The sequence below is a fragment of the Typopeltis vanoorti genome, chromosome 21, assembly GCF_054136105.1.
Source record: "Typopeltis vanoorti isolate ZY-2024b chromosome 21, IOZ_Tvanoo_1.0, whole genome shotgun sequence".
Taxonomy (NCBI): domain Eukaryota; kingdom Metazoa; phylum Arthropoda; class Arachnida; order Uropygi; family Thelyphonidae; genus Typopeltis; species Typopeltis vanoorti.
In genome coordinates this window covers 96786105-96802287 of record NC_143569.1, presented here as the reverse complement: position 1 = coordinate 96802287, position 16183 = coordinate 96786105, and the positions used below count along the sequence as shown (strand labels likewise).

General features: G+C 34.0%; 1 protein-coding gene across 1 annotated transcript in view; it reads right to left on the bottom strand.

The window, feature by feature from the left end:
* The window catches only part of LOC150095131 (uncharacterized), a 343889-nt gene that overhangs the window by 79547 nt on the left and 248159 nt on the right, over positions 1-16183 (bottom strand). The window contains exons 5-6 of the mRNA XM_090411119.1: positions 1464-1634; positions 394-515 (exon numbers count right to left, since the gene is read on the bottom strand). Coding sequence (XP_090267245.1) covers positions 394-515; positions 1464-1634 — 293 coding nt within the window. The remainder of the gene's footprint in view (positions 1-393; positions 516-1463; positions 1635-16183) is intronic.

Below are 16183 nucleotides of genomic sequence, written 5' to 3'. Positions count from 1 at the left end.
AATTTCGCATTAGCAACGGCAGGGATCTTTCCCTTCACCCCTGTGGATGCATCAGGGCAGTTTGAAACGGAAATGTGCATGTACATTAATCAAGTGAGTTGTCGTAATATAAAATGGAGTTGATCACTCTTCCATTTCTTCAACTGGGAGCTGCAGAATCAATAACATACTGGATATTGAAAAAAAAAAAAATGCAGGCATTAATTTGAAATATATTAATTCAAATGATTCTTGGGGAACACTGATGAGTTAAAAGGTATTCGCATTGTTTTCTAGAAATATAGTCTAGAAAATGCAAAATAATGCTACACATATATACGCTTAAAGGTAATGGAAGCAAGCAACTCCACCCTAATGATAAAACGTAGATAGCAGCAAAGTCACGCTACTTACAAAACAGCGATAGTTATTTTCCTCTCCGTAAAAGACCCCGTGGTTCTTTTTCCGTTTCATCTTACCGACGAGATAATGGGCGGCTCCTTCTTTCCACATGGCAAGACAAGTAAGTTCTTCCACTAAACAGAAGAAAATCAAATTAACTTATAAGACACTTAGCAGCACTTTCGTGGGAAACTATTAATCTACAGTGTCTTGTCAACAAATCATTTATAACTTTTTTTAATATCCCGTAGTGTATGGATTTTCAAACTTTGCGAAAAGTGAAACACCCTTTTAATATTTTTAATGATTATATTTTTATTTTTAATTAATAAAAATAAAAAGTATTTCAGATAAATATTTAAATAAAATAAAATTGAAATAAATAAACTATAAATTTAATTCATTTTTTAATTTATTTTATTTAATAACTTTTAATTTAATTTATAAAATTAAATAAAATATATTAATTTATTATATAATTAATTTTAAATAATTCGTTGGTAGTTTTCCAACACTAGAGGGTGTGGTTGTTGTTGAGATGCGTTAATTAGAACAATAACACTTCCGATCTGCGCAGACATATATCCACCATTAAAGGTTTTTTGATTATTTGTTGTTGAGATGCGCCAATTAGAACAATAACACTTACGATCTGCGCACACATACCATTCACCATTAAAGGATTTTTTGATTATTTGTTGTTGAGATGCGCTAATTATACAATAACACTTCCGATCTGCGCATATATCTCTTCAGCACGTACTGATAACAACACAACCAGAATCATCAGTCCTAATCTGTAACTTTTACTTAAAATTTGATTTATTTCAATGAAAAGACTCGCATTTCACATTGTAACCGTAATAACTACTTTCACAGTGATTACATATTCCGTGATGTGAAACGTATGCCACTTCCTGCAACGTGTGGCCAGTCATTACACTAACTACAATTGCTAAAAACGTCAGTGCAGGTCATCGATCAATGCCAGCCACCACGTACACATTACTGCGATAAAGAGTGTGACTAATTATTTATTTCCTAGTGTACCTTCAATTATAAGAGGCAAAAGGTCCACTTACCACTGCTTTCGGTACCCAGAACATCAGCACACGCCTGGAAACGGAATAAAAGATGTGTGTCATCCGTACACGAGTCGATTGTTGAGATTGGATATTCGCATTCACCATGACCTCTGCTATAGCTGAAAGTATAGGGACCACGGAAAGGACAGGTAATAGGGGCTGCATCCACTGGGGGGAAAAAAGTACAAAATTGTTGTCGGTTTCCCTAGATGTAAATGCTGTTTACAAACATAAATAAAAATCAAAGCATCATTTTATTTTTTAAGAAAGGCATTTCGAAGTATTTCGATATTTGACGTTATTCTGTTAGAACAAATCAAATAATAAAATGCTATTTAAATATTATTTTTAAACTTTTAACTTAAATAAATTATAAAATAATTTGTATTTAAATAATCAAAAGACAAATATTTTAGAAAATAATGTAAATTTTTAGATTTAAAATAAACATTGATAGTAAAAGAAATAAACCAAATTATTATTTTATAATTTCATGTATATAAGAAATCGAAAGCGTAAGTTGTTAATTATAATTATAAGAGTGTTCGGCGTGCGGAAACACTTTTCTCCATTTTAGGATGAAACTTTTATCGAAGCTGCTGGTGCTTTGAAAAAGTTATTTGTATTATTATTTATTTTATACACGTTTTAATGTCCATTTTCCTTCTTTTTTTTTTTTCAATTTTAATAAAAAGACAACCGCTTTAGAAACACTAAGTGAGCAGCTAAAACTGGTGAGTTAAGGTTCCTTTTGCTATCTCACTCTACCTATTTTATTCCCTTTTCTATTGAACCTCAGAACTTCTTTTATACTGGAGAGGTTTGAAATATAATGCAAATAGGACATTTATGTTTTGCATATTTTTCTGTATTTGTATATCGATGAATCTGTTGTTATATATTAGATATATTTTTGGATATGGAATACAAAATGGAGAGCATCTCTCAGCTGAGTTTTCCTCTTGTATTATATAACCGAAAGTAAATATTTTTCAGGTCCGAATTATAACCAATCCAGAATTTGATGGAATCAGATCCACTGATATAAAGAACAACTTGAGAATTCTAAGTAATATTCTTCAATATTTCTCTTCAAAGAAAAACAGCCATTATTATTTCATTTTATAAAATAGGAAACAAGAAGGAACATCACCAACTACCGTACCATCTCCATTCTCCCTACATTGGATAAAAGTAATGGAAAGAACAGTCAAACCTACAAAAGTACCTTCAAAAGAATCAAGTAATAAGCCTAAACTAGTATTTTCTGAAAGAGTAAAGTTCAACTGAGAGACTCTCTCTGTGAACGACAAATATGTAATACTCAGGCTTTTTATAAAGTAAATGACATAACTCTAATTAGAAAACTAAGCAATAGGAATCGAAGATAAATTTTTAAGTAGTTTGATCATTATCTCTTAAAGGTGATTCTATGAACAGTTTCATGCATTGAAAAGAAATGAAAGACTGCAAAATGAGATAATAGCAAGCAGTCCGGACAGACCTTCTTTGTGAGATTGCATAGTAATACCACAGCACCACCACAAAAAAAAAAAAAAAAAAAAAAAGTAACACCAAAATCAATGCTGTTCGTTAACGCACATTACCAGCTGCTACAATAACACCTCTGAACAAGCAATGAATGGTTACTGTGTACGTTGTAGGTTAAGTGTACTTCCAGTTGACCAGCGAACAATATTCACGAATGCAGAACCTGTGGATCTTTATAAATAAATGAGAATCCCAGGAAAATAAATCATTCGATACAGTTTAGTGATAATAACCTGTCAACTAATTACTACGCTATCTATTTAAAAAAAAAATGCTTAAATAGCTTCGAGGATGCCAATTAGAATCGTGATTATAATACATAATCACGATTATGTATTAAGAATAACACTATGTAATAAGTCAACATCTCCCTAATGCGCTTAGGAATAATTTTGTAAATTTTGTATACAATCACGAAACTGTCAATATAAATACAGTACATTTATTATTAAAATTATTATTATTATTACCAGTAGTAGTTTATTTTTAATTTATTTATTATATATTATATTTATCATTTATTATTATTATTTGATTTTTTATTAACCGATAATAATAAGAATGATATTTATTATTATTATTATTATTATTATATAACATTCTGTACTAAACGGAAAATATAATATGTGAATAGTCTAAATGTAAATAGCTGTATGGTAAAGATAACACTTTGTCAAATAAAAAAAAAAGCAAATTAGATATATATATATAATAAAATGTAAAATGCAGCATGTAATCATATTAACTACCTTGTGTAACTGTGAATTATATTTGCAAACGATTACTGTGATCATTATTATTCTATTATATGAATTCCACATCATGCAATTATAAAGATGTTAAGAGTGAAAAGTGTAATTGCCTAAATATTATAAAATATATGTCATTCTCTGAGAGGTAATGATAAGTGAAAGTAAAGTGATGTACCGAATTGTACACATGGTTAGTAGAGAACTGTGAAGTTGTAAAATTGTAAATTCTCATTGTTCATTGTTGCTGTCGATTTATTTATTTATTTTTTATTTTAATTATTATTGTGAAAAGTGAAACGAACGCATTTAGCATTATCTACTGCATATTAATAATACAAAAGTAATTGTTAATGTGTATTGTGAATAAAAATGGATTGTAAAATTGAAATGTATATGACAAAATTCAAAAATAGATGTCTAACTGTTTTAATGTAAAACTGTAACTGTAAATTGTTTTTGTTAGGATTACTATTAATGTCAACATTAATTATAATATTACATTGTCGTAATCATAATAATTTTAATAACATCTAACAAATTGTACCCTACATTCATGTAATTTCTTTGAAAGATAATAAACTGTGTTAAAAAAAGTTTAGTCTTCAGAATGCACCATAGGGATTACTCAATTATATTATACATTAATAAGTAATTAAAGTCCTAGAAGAACGTAAAAACTGTTTCGGATTATTGAAATTTTATTAACCGTTAAAAATATGTTTCGAAGTCACTTTTATGTTTCGTGAAAGGTCATCTAGAATACTGACTACAAACCACAACTAACAGAGTGCTAGATTATAAATAACTGATAATAAATATTCAATAATAATTTATTTTATTGATTATCTATAAATATATTGGCATGATCAGTATGTTCTCTCATGTTCCTTATATGATTTTTTTTTCGTCTATAAAAGACAAAAATCCTTAAACACTGTTATCTCAAGGAAATATATTTTCAATGTTTAAGATTAACCGACTTTAGTGCAGTGTTCTGAGGATGTGTATAACCTATAAAAGAAACCATTTTTAATAAAATAACTTTGTAAGGAAAGCTGTAGAATGACTAATTACACGGCAAGCTGTAATTTCTAACATAATCGTAGACTTCAAGGTACTATTCACAAAGTCGATATATTTTTATTTATACGATATTTCCCATAATATTCCTTAACGTTCGCCACTCTCCATCTTGATACGTTTAAGTCATAAAAATAAAGTGTTTCACCGCCAGAAACGCCATCCTCTTATAAAGTTGCACCGATCAATACAGTGGTGTAAGTGGGTAAAGTAGTGCATATCGTTTCGCTAAATGACGAGGCCTTTCGGAAAAAATCTGCGGACTTTAGTGGGGCATCCGTGTTGGAGATGCGCGCATTAAAAATATCTCTGGTACACATTTGGATACATTAGCCAGCAGGGGCTGAAGGAAGACGTGTAGGTAAAAATGCAAAAACGTCTCTTTTGCATCGACAAGTATACCCGCATAGAGATGATATGCTTGGGATGTTGAAATTGCAAATTTCTATTTTGGGATACGAAGCGCATTTTCTGCAAATTCGAAGCACATTGTGAAATGTTGCAGGCTCAGATTGGAATGTCCTTTGGCATTCCCTCCCCCCTTCCCCGTTTCTGATTCTTTGAGAAAACTAATTTAATGTTCTCTTGTAGTATAGGTCGGTCGGTAAAGCAATAATGTGTTAGGTGAGATAAAATCGCCAATAGTTAGATATAACTTCCGTTACACTTTCTCAGATTTAGAGAGACTACAAGTGTTGCAATTTTCTCGAATAAGAACTGGAGCAGTAAATAAAGCGATTAAAATTGTCAACCAGTAACATCTTTTCCGTTTCATTTTCAGTACTGCAGTTTCTGAATGAAATAATACAAATGCTATAACTTGTCAAACAAAATGTTTTATAAAATATAAAATATTTTAACATCCAACTGTTGCTAGTCCTTATAAGGACTGGCTAAAAGGGGCGAAGGAAGAATGCTTTTCATCTTCTCCGTTATCTGTAGAGGACAGTGTAGGGATAATAAGGTGTTATTGAGCTATTAAAGCTCTGATCATGGCAGGAGGATAACAGCAATAGCCGAGCCTCAGTTAGAACTTCATTGGCTACAGCATTGCCATCCATTACCCTTCACGGGTATTAATCACCGCATCTCACGGTCGATTCCCATCCCCCTAACAGCTGCTACCACTTCCCCGTAAAAAATATATCAAAGTCATATTAATACGAAAAAAGTGTCTTCTTAAAACTCATAATTACATTTAAAAGCCTTAATTTTTTTAAAAATATTACTACAGTATTATTTAACATATTATTTTATTTTTGATTACATATTAAAATCTAAGAATAAGAAACAATTACGTTTCTTTTAACTTTTTAAACCATTTCCTGTAAGTCGATTGTGATGCCATCTTTTGCCACGTGTTTAATTCCTCTTTGATTAACTCAAAAACAGTTATTATTATTCCTGACATCTCCAAGGAGTCCAAAGACTCATCGCGGGAGGACACCTTCAACTCAACCACAACTGGTATTCTATGTCTGTAAATTGCGTGTGTTCTGAAGGGCCGATTTGTCTGTATGCGGGATTAAAAAAACCGAGTTTGCGGGAGAAAAAAAACCCTGCTACCTCCGTATGAGAACGGCTAACTCACCTTCGATTGAAAATGGTCTGGATAAAGATTCCTCCCGTAGCGAGGAGAATCGAACTTAGGCCTATTCCAATCGAAGGGCGCAATGTACCGTCGTCCTTCCAATTGCGCTTGAAGGCCTCTTATTTAAACATTTGTTATTAGAAGATTAATACCATTCTAATTCATAAAATAAACTATTATGAATTATTATTAATATCAATGACTATATAACTTGGTTATCTAACATCATCCAACTCGCTATGCATAAAAAGACATTTGAAAACACTTTTTTATGTATTCTAAGCATATCTTATCGTATTTCGATGGCGCATGCGTACATGGATCAAATGCTGCTGACAGTTACTGAACAATAGAAAGTCTCATATTAATATGAAGAAAACATCGTATTAAAACTGACTATTATTTTTTTCCATAATTATTAAAATATTTCTAAATAACATTTAGTATATTACTTTGTTTTTATTCTATATTGAATATTTAAGTGTAAGAAAGAATTTCTTTAATTTTTGTTTTAATAATCTCCACTAAATCGATCGTGACGCCATCTTGCGCCAAGTATTCTAATTCGCCTTTTATTCGTTCAAAAATAGTTGAAGTCCTGTAATTTAATTCTTTTCTATAGAAAAATTAATGGAAGTCTGATTACTGATCATTATTTATTAATGAAAGTATAAGTTGTCACATATTATCAAAAGAACATATAAAAATATAATAAAAATTTATTTATACGTATTTCATACCAAATCTTATCATATGTCGATTACGCATGCGTATATAGTTCCCATGCTATTAACAGCCACTGACGTATGAACAATGGGAAGTCTTTGTGATAGATGTTTATTTCCATTGTTAATATTTCGAAAAGCCCACATATTTGCAGAGTAAACTGCTATTGTTAAAACGCATCGATTTTTATCTTTTGAGTGGATCGTGTTCCAAAATAAAGGGGTAGTCAGGTAATATGTCTTCTACAGACGATTGGAGGGAGGGTAGATTAATGTAGGATACTGTGTAAACATGTTCAATGTACGAAATAAGATTAATGCCCACATTGGAGTGCAGTAATTTAAGAGAAACGGTTCCCCTTTATTACCACTTATAAATCTAACAGTGAGAGAAGTGACAATAATACGAGAAAGAGTTTAATATTAGAACAACGAAGCAGTCACGCTGTGACCTAGAAAGAAACACACACACACACACACACACTACAACCCTTCCGTGCAAAATGAAACGATGAGTGAGTTCGCATGAATAGTACTGCGACAGAAAATGATGCCCTCCAAGGCAGGAACATTTGTCAATTGAGTTTGCACGGAATCTGTCGGAAACAAAGTATGTAACAAGCAGTTCGTTCAGTACTATGGGAAATGTAATTGTGCCAGGTATGAATAAAGCAGGCCACCAATGACTGATGGCACTTCTTAAAATAATTTTCTTTTCAGGTATTTGCGTTTTTATATGTTTCTCGATCTAGAAATCTAAGATGTATAACACCATTTGGTGAGATATTTTCAATTCTATTTTCTGCTTTGATTATTCTGGTCCATTCCTTTTTCGCTGACGTGTGACAAGAGAATAGATCGTGTCAGTTGTTGGTAAACCGAACTCTTATATGATTCTTCCAATGTATACAACAAAACCCACTTTATGCGTTCTTGTATGATACGTTATTTGTTTTTTTGTACTTTATCATGCCGGTTCTTTCTGATCGAATATCTCTCGATAAAGCCATTTACCAAGATTTTTCATCTACGATATTTCTAAATGTCAACGTGTAAAACGATCTCAGAAAGTTGTATTTCACTAACTTAGATTAGCATAGAAGCTGTGTAATGTTAGCTAACAGATCCGCACACATGCAGAGAATGAAATACCTCATTGTCAGTCTCATTCAAAATGAGTGCACTTCATAGGTGAGTGTCACATCATCCCTGAACAGCATCTCGCTAACCGTAAGCTCTAACCTTCCGCTGAAATGACAAATTCATCCATGCAGTCCGGAACTTTGAGCACGAAGATATCAAATACGGCAGACCGCCCACCGTCAAATTGATCACTCACTAAAGTGTCGTTGGCATGAATGTCTCAGAGGACAGAATCCCAATAACTTTAACCTGCATGAATGCCAACGCCCAGAGAGAGAGAGAGAGAGAGAGGGAGAGAGAGAGAGAGGGGGGGGGTGCATTCGAGCTTTTAGTCTGTGATATTTTTTTTCTTATGTTTTTAAGATTAAAAAAAAATCAAAATTCAGTTGGCATCTTTCCGATTTAGAATATTCTCAAGGTTGTCTTAATGTTTTCTTATAAGGATACTTTCATAGCATACATGATTTAAGATTGGTTCCAGAAGTAAAGTACAAGTCTCATCTGATCTGATCCTGTGGCTTCCTCTCTTGAGTATAGTATTTTTTTGCCGTATTTTTATGACTGTAGCCTGTATGTTCACGAGTCCGGTTTGTCTGCTTGCGGGATGAAAAACCCCAGATAAACTGGAGGGGAAAACCCTGCTCTACACGCCCAAGACCGGCTAACTTGGCTATGGCTAAGGAAGATCCTTTAGCTCCTCAAGTCGTCGACGGGAATCGAACCTAGGACACTCCTTCCCCAAGCATCTGGTTGCAAAGCGCAAAGCCACTCGGCTAACCGCGTAGACTCAGGTCTCATAGAAGATGCAAATTTCTCAATCCCGAAAAACAGGTGGCGCTGATGATAGAGAACGTTGTCCGTCACTGAACAAGAACAAAAAAGATAAACAGTGAACAAAAAGATAAATTCCGCGGATCTTATTCATTGTTTAACCACCCTCCGTTAGATCTTTTTTTTTTTTATTAGTGATTTCTTTTCCTAAAACTCAACTATTAGCGACCCTTGACATGACTGGTTAGTTTAAGTTTATATATTCTAGTGTCATGTAATCATGACATTTAACGACGTTTCTTTCTGTTTATAACTAAACAAATACAGAATTAAAGATTGTCGTGTGTAATAATTAGTGAGTGTCACAAGTTATATAATAAATATTAAATTGGCTCATTTATCGATGTTTGATGCGACCACTAGATCTTTTTCGCGACCTACAGCTTAAGAACACCGTAAAATCATTCCATTTGTTTTTTTTTTTGGGGGGGGGGGGTAGATGGGCAAAACAAGAAATGCTTTTCATATTCCCCGTTATCTGTAGGGGACAGTGTAAGGATACGGTGTTATTGAGCTATTAAAGCTCTGATCATGGCAGGAAGGTAACAGCAATAGCCCATCGTCAGTTAGAACTTCATTGGCTATAGCATTGCCATCCATTATCCTCCATATTTAAAGGTAAAGCCGTCTCTAAAAATTCGGATGAACCCTAGGCTACTCAATCGTGGGTGAAAGACCGTCCATCTCAGCGTTGGCCTTCCACCCACACACCACCGAGCAAAACCGCTCATATTCCGAAGAAAAGCATTCACCGACAAAGCCCCTCAGCGGGACGTGCCGGAAAACACTTTCCCCGGAGACACAAATTGCTCCCTTAAGGCAAAAACCTTAACACAGCGTACTCAAACTTTCGAATCTCTGCTCCCCAGGGGTAACAGCAACAGCCGAACCTCAGTTAAACTTCATTGGCACAGCGTTGCCATCCGTTACCCTCCAAGAGAATTCATCATTCTTTTTTTTTCCTAATACAATGTCTCTCTAAACACCAGTCTGTTATTCAAATTGATTGTAAAATATAAAAAGGTGTTTTGATATTAATACCCATAATTCTAGTTAAAACAAAATAATATTCAATAATGCAAAATATTGCATATATATATTATTTAATTTACAACAATATTTTAGGCAGCTTTTATTTTTTATGCTAATATCCTACGAAAATTATGGTTTTCAGGAAATGCAACCATAAATGAAATATAGAATCGACTGTTTAAAAAAGAAGTCAATAAATTTCAAAAGTAAGTCTAGCCATTTAACACGCACTAGCATTTCCATATTCACTGCATTTTGGCACAAATCATCCAAGCTCAGTGATCGATTTCTACAAAATATCAAAAAACGAGTTTCATTTGCTGTACCATCAATGCTTGCATAAATCTGGGATAAAAATCTCCCACCATTAAAGGTTTACGGATAGGAAATTAGTCGACTAAAATCGAATCTTTTCATGCAGACAGACGTGAACAGTTAAAGTCAATTAAACTATTTTATCTTACATTAATTACAAAGAACATCAAAGATAAGTGTAATTAGTTTGCTAATAAAATATATCGTAGAAGATAGAATCACCAATAAGTCCCGAAAACCAATGAATTACAGACATTAACTCGAAGAATATGGATCACGTTGGAGTCTCCCGAGAACGGTGGCAAAACAAAAATTGGGTTTGCTCTAATTTACTTGGTTCAGGAGCTATTTTCTGTTTGTGTGTGTGTGTAGTTAAAGCGTGCAAAGGGGGGAAACACGAGTGGGGAGTGACAATTTGCAACGCCTCTAAGCTTCACAAACACCTAGGGGTGTCACCCACGGGAAATTATAGTGACAAGGAACGTCAGATTGTAGGAACTCATATTAATGGCCCTTTGGCACGGTAGATATGCATTAGCAAGTTTGAGGGCCAAAATATATCGATCCGAAAAGATCGAACAAAGGTAATGATAGCAAGAAACGAAACAGTTAATGGAATCTGGTGAGGGTATCTATATCTAGCTCCGGGTGGGTACAAAGCGATGTACGTTATTTTGAACCTTTATATATTTTTTTCATGAATATTAAATGGTGAACTTGTAATCTTTTCCAGTTATGATTTCTGTATACCACTAGGTGGCGCATGTGTTGTCCTATCACGGAACGTTACGTTAGTAGGCAGATTACTATCCTCTCTCTCTCTCTCTCTCTCCATTCGCGTTGTGGCGGTTTTCGTAAATATCCTACTTAAAAGTGAAACTGAAGCAAACACACGCAAAACAGCTGACTCGACAATGCGATTGTGAACTGGTCAGTAGTTCAAATGCGGTACCTGAAGAGAGAGATATAATTCGGTACTTGTGATGTTGCCCATTGAGTCAGTAATTCTATTTCCTTAGGGCATACGTTTACTGGGATAATTTAAGTAGTGTAAAGCACACTAGCTGACTGTTTGTGATAACCTCCAAGTGGTGTGATTTGCATTACACGAATATAGTGGAGATAAGACCAGTTAAGCGTTCTCGGAAAACTAACAACAGAGTTGAAAATATGATATCAAAGTTAATCTTGAAAAATACTTTCATGTAGTTAACAGTTACAAAAAAAAAAAAAAAATTAAAATAAGGCAACTACAATTAACATATACACAATTCGCACATTCAATTCTGAGTGTATCATATACAGAATACTACTGAATTAATTAAAGTGAATGATATCATATACGCATTTTATAATTCTTATTTATTATAAATATCATTACAATGAATTACCACTTCAGAATTTTCCCTACAAAGGAGGAACATGTCTTTATAAAGTTTGAAAACCTCAGTTTTAAAGAAAAATTCCAAAAAAGGGGGGAGAAAACCATCTAATACCAAAGTATAAATATAAAAAGAATGTTGAATGATTCAAAATAAATATAAATAAATGAAACCACCTCTCAGCTGAAGTAGATATCCATGATTTAAGTTCTTAAAAGAACTTGGCGATGGACTGAGTCCTTGATTCTTTATCCCGTCATCTGAATGAATAAAATCTGTGTGGATGGGGTGTTATTGAGCTAAAAAGCTCTAATCATGGCTGGGTAACGGCAATAGCCGAGCTTCAGTTAAAACTTCATTGGCTACAGCATTGCTATTTGTTACCGTGGAAGTCCTAAAAAGGACTTTTTCAAGCTTATTCTGTCCATGATTTATCCTTATAGGAGGTCCTTATAAGGACTGGCTTAAAGGGGCGAAGCAAGAATGCTTTTCATCTTCCCCGTTATCTGTAGAGGACAGTGTAGGGATAAGGTGTTATTGAGCTATTAAAGCTCTGATCATGGCAGGAGGGTAATAGCAATAGTCGAGCCTCAGTTGGAACTTCACTGGCTACAGCATTGCCATCCATTACCCTCCTAGAATAATAATTTCTTCTTCCCTCTTTTCTCCCCGGCCTCCATGATTTATAGAACATCCGACCAAATAAATGTCAATCGCATCGGTGAAGAAAGAGAGTGTATCTTTTATATGTAAATAACATTAAAGAGTATTAAAATAAAAATTCTTCGATATCATAAAATATTTAAATAAAATAATATACTTCCCATATTATTTAATAAAAACTATTTAGATATCTTATATATAACTGTTCTGTTTTCCATTATTATACACACCGTTGTTGAAGGATGCGAATTTAGTCGAGATTAATGTCTATAACTTTAATACTTGAGTAAGCCTATCGCAATGGAGTTTTGAGAAACCACAACTTCATTACGTTTTTCATATCTAAATAACACCCACTTAATTAGAAAGTGTTTATTTTACCAGACATGATTCATTAAACAGATAATCCACTTCTTCAGAGGAAGAGGAAAGTTATCTTTTCGTCAGAAGGACCACTAAGCAAAGGAGGATCAGCATTATAATTTCTACATTTCTCTTTTAATTGTCTTTCAAGACCTGATTGTTTGCATGTCGACAAGGCATATTTTAATTTGATCCCTCACTTATTTATATACCCCCTCTTCTGCACTTCGGGAAGGCGTTATGTCACACTCCATACTACCCCAAGCGAGAGAAAAGAGGCATTCGGTGCTGAAAATCGTTCTAATATTTATGTTAATTCACATAATAGCTAAGCCTTTGAGAATAAACAGATTTCTGTTAACTTCAAGTGAGAGGCGGCTTCCCCCCCCTGTCCCCCCACAAAACTATCACTGCTTCCTAGATGTCTAATGCAAATTATCGCCGTGTGCCTGGAAATGATTTAAGAATAATCCCTGCAGTAGTGAGGCGGATTATTTATTCAGATCGGCGCGTGAAATATGTATGACACAGCAACATCTCCGGATCGATTTGCAGGTCTCTCTGTTTTACTGAAATACATCATCTCCAGGATTAAGTATTCCATCTAGTACGAAATGGGGCATTCGCCACTTCCTGGTGAACAATTATCATCCAAAAGCATCAGAAGATTTCGATTTGTTTTAAAGATTTTCCAAGCTTTGTACTTTCTGAAAGACTTATGCGTTTTCTTTGTTATTATTCTAATATTAAATGGAATGGCTTATACATTTACGCTCGAGGCATTTAAAATTCTTTCGATTAGTTACAAAGTGTTTCCAAGCTCTATTTTTATGCATTTAAATTACATGGAATGAAAGCAACGCTGAAATATAAACATTAACCATAACATATAATAATTTCATAAACATTAACCGAAGTTTTGCGTAAATATGAATAACTCTTATTTAGAAAATAAGTAGGTGGGCAAATTATAAAACATAACATGTATTATAAATTAATTAAAAATTACAGATGAATTTATATTTTGGCATATTAATTAGGACTACAGTAAAAGGTAGAAATAAATTAAAATAGTCCAATGCATTTAGTAGAAATCCAACCTTTCAGGCATATAGCGTCATTAATATTAAATTTTCGTAGGAAAACATTGGAAAACTTCCTTGACTAATGAACAGTGAGTGAATTAAATACTTTGCCTTAGGATTCAATATAATTGGAACTCATAATCCTGTAGGTTTCAAATGTTGATATCGGCGTTATAATAAACAACGCTAACTGATCACTAAATAGTAATTCATGAAACCAGAAAAAAAAGAATAAATCTAAAAATCAATGCTATTAAAAAATCTTCAACGTTCAGGAATATTTAATTATGCATCGGTAAAGGCCCTGAATCTGTATAACGAATAAATTAAAATAATTTCAGCAGATGGAGATTTGCACATTTCATGCGACGAATTTCGTAATGACAAACTAACCAATCACGATCGTTGTACAAACCCTACGTGTGTTGACTTTATCAACAATGATTTCGTTAAACAGTCATTTCCCCCCTTACTTTCATTTGCAGTGTGTGTCCAACGAAAAGTATCTCATCCGAACAATTGTAATATTCTACGCTGTCAAGCCACCAGAGGGCTCCCGGGTTAATTTATCGTGTTGTAGTTTCCTATCCTAATGACACTTTCTCTACATTAGGGAATTGAGCACCTGAGCTCCATGCAGAATTATTCGAGTTCCACTCGAGTGTTACAATCAACTTCACTTATTTAACCCTTGTGTTCTGCCCGACACACTCTCTCGTTTTACGGAATCGAAACGATTTTTCTCCTTCGTTCCCAGACCTTCGTATTATTGATTCGTCAGCGCAGATAGAAATGTATGGAAGTTGGCTTTCTCATTGCTGGCTATTTTTGTTTAGAGTAGCATCGAGAGAGAGAAAGAAATAGAGTGAAGGAAGTGCAAAGAGAGCAAGTTAAAATAAAGAACACGAAATAAGATGATATCGATGGACATCGTAAGAAAATTAAACAAAGAAAGATACGGAGAGATAGAGAGACGGGTAAAAAAGACATAAGGAACAGAGAAAGAATGAATAAAAAAATAAAGAAAGTATTAAAATGCATGTTGGCCAGTAACTGAATACGGTTCGAATTTTAACAGAAACAAAAACTTCGATGGATTTTGGAATTATCTTTTATTTTTCCGGAGCTACGTTTACAAGAAAACAAAAATCCCCGAACACTTCAAGTGTTCAGCTTGTTCGCCATCTTGGTCGATGCATATGAGAAGCCTTTTCCGTTTCTCTGGAGCATAAAGCAGATGAAAGCTCGCTGATGTTGCTTCGATTGCTTAATTCTAGCGTGTCTGTGTTTTGTTCTTCTTTCCGAATAGATCGTACGTTTTATCATGCAGTAAGAAAAAAAAACAAGGAATTGAGACAGTGAAAGTGGATGATATTCAATTGGGCCCTGATGACCAATCCATTTCTCTCGGAGTTTTGTCCAGTTATCAAATTAAAAAAAAAAAAAAAAAAAAGACGGGAAGCATTTTTTTCCCACTGGAGTAATCTGTACTGAAAAAAAATCAGTATAGTGTTGAGTAGTTAAGGTCCACCTTACCAAATCTTGTGACTAAGATATTCAAACGTGTTCAGTTTCAATTGCTTATTTGTATGATATTGATTCCTTTTTCTAGTTATTTATCTTTAATTATGAAGGGATGCTAGAGCACCTTCTCAATTATTACAACTGCAACAAAGAGAGTCAGGAAATGAAGAATTAGAAAAAAAAGACAAGAAAAGAAAATCACAGAGAAGGAGATCGCATCCTAATATGTTTTTTCAGATAATTTTCTACTTCTGCGCATGCTCTTATTCAATTAATCAGTTTTTTAACCTTCCCCTTCATTTCCTAACACGTACCTCCAAAGGATGACAACAATCGCGATGGTATTAATAATAAATTTGTCCTATTTGTTTATGGATTAAGCTAATGTTGTTGTTGTGAGTATAGCCTTTCGGCTGTTTAGGGGGCAGCTATATGCGCCACCATCTAGGAAAATGACTATGAGCAAGGTGGTTTCCCGTTACCTTCCTTGCTGTACTATATCCTACGACTTTAGCCTGTGTGTTTACGGGACCGGTTTGCCTGCTTACGGGATGAAAAACCCCAGATAAACTGGGGGGGGGGGGACCCTGCTGTCTACTCCCAAGACCGGCTAACTTGCCTATGACTGAGGAAGATCCTTGAGTTCTTCACGTCGTGGACGGGAATCGAACGTAGGACAC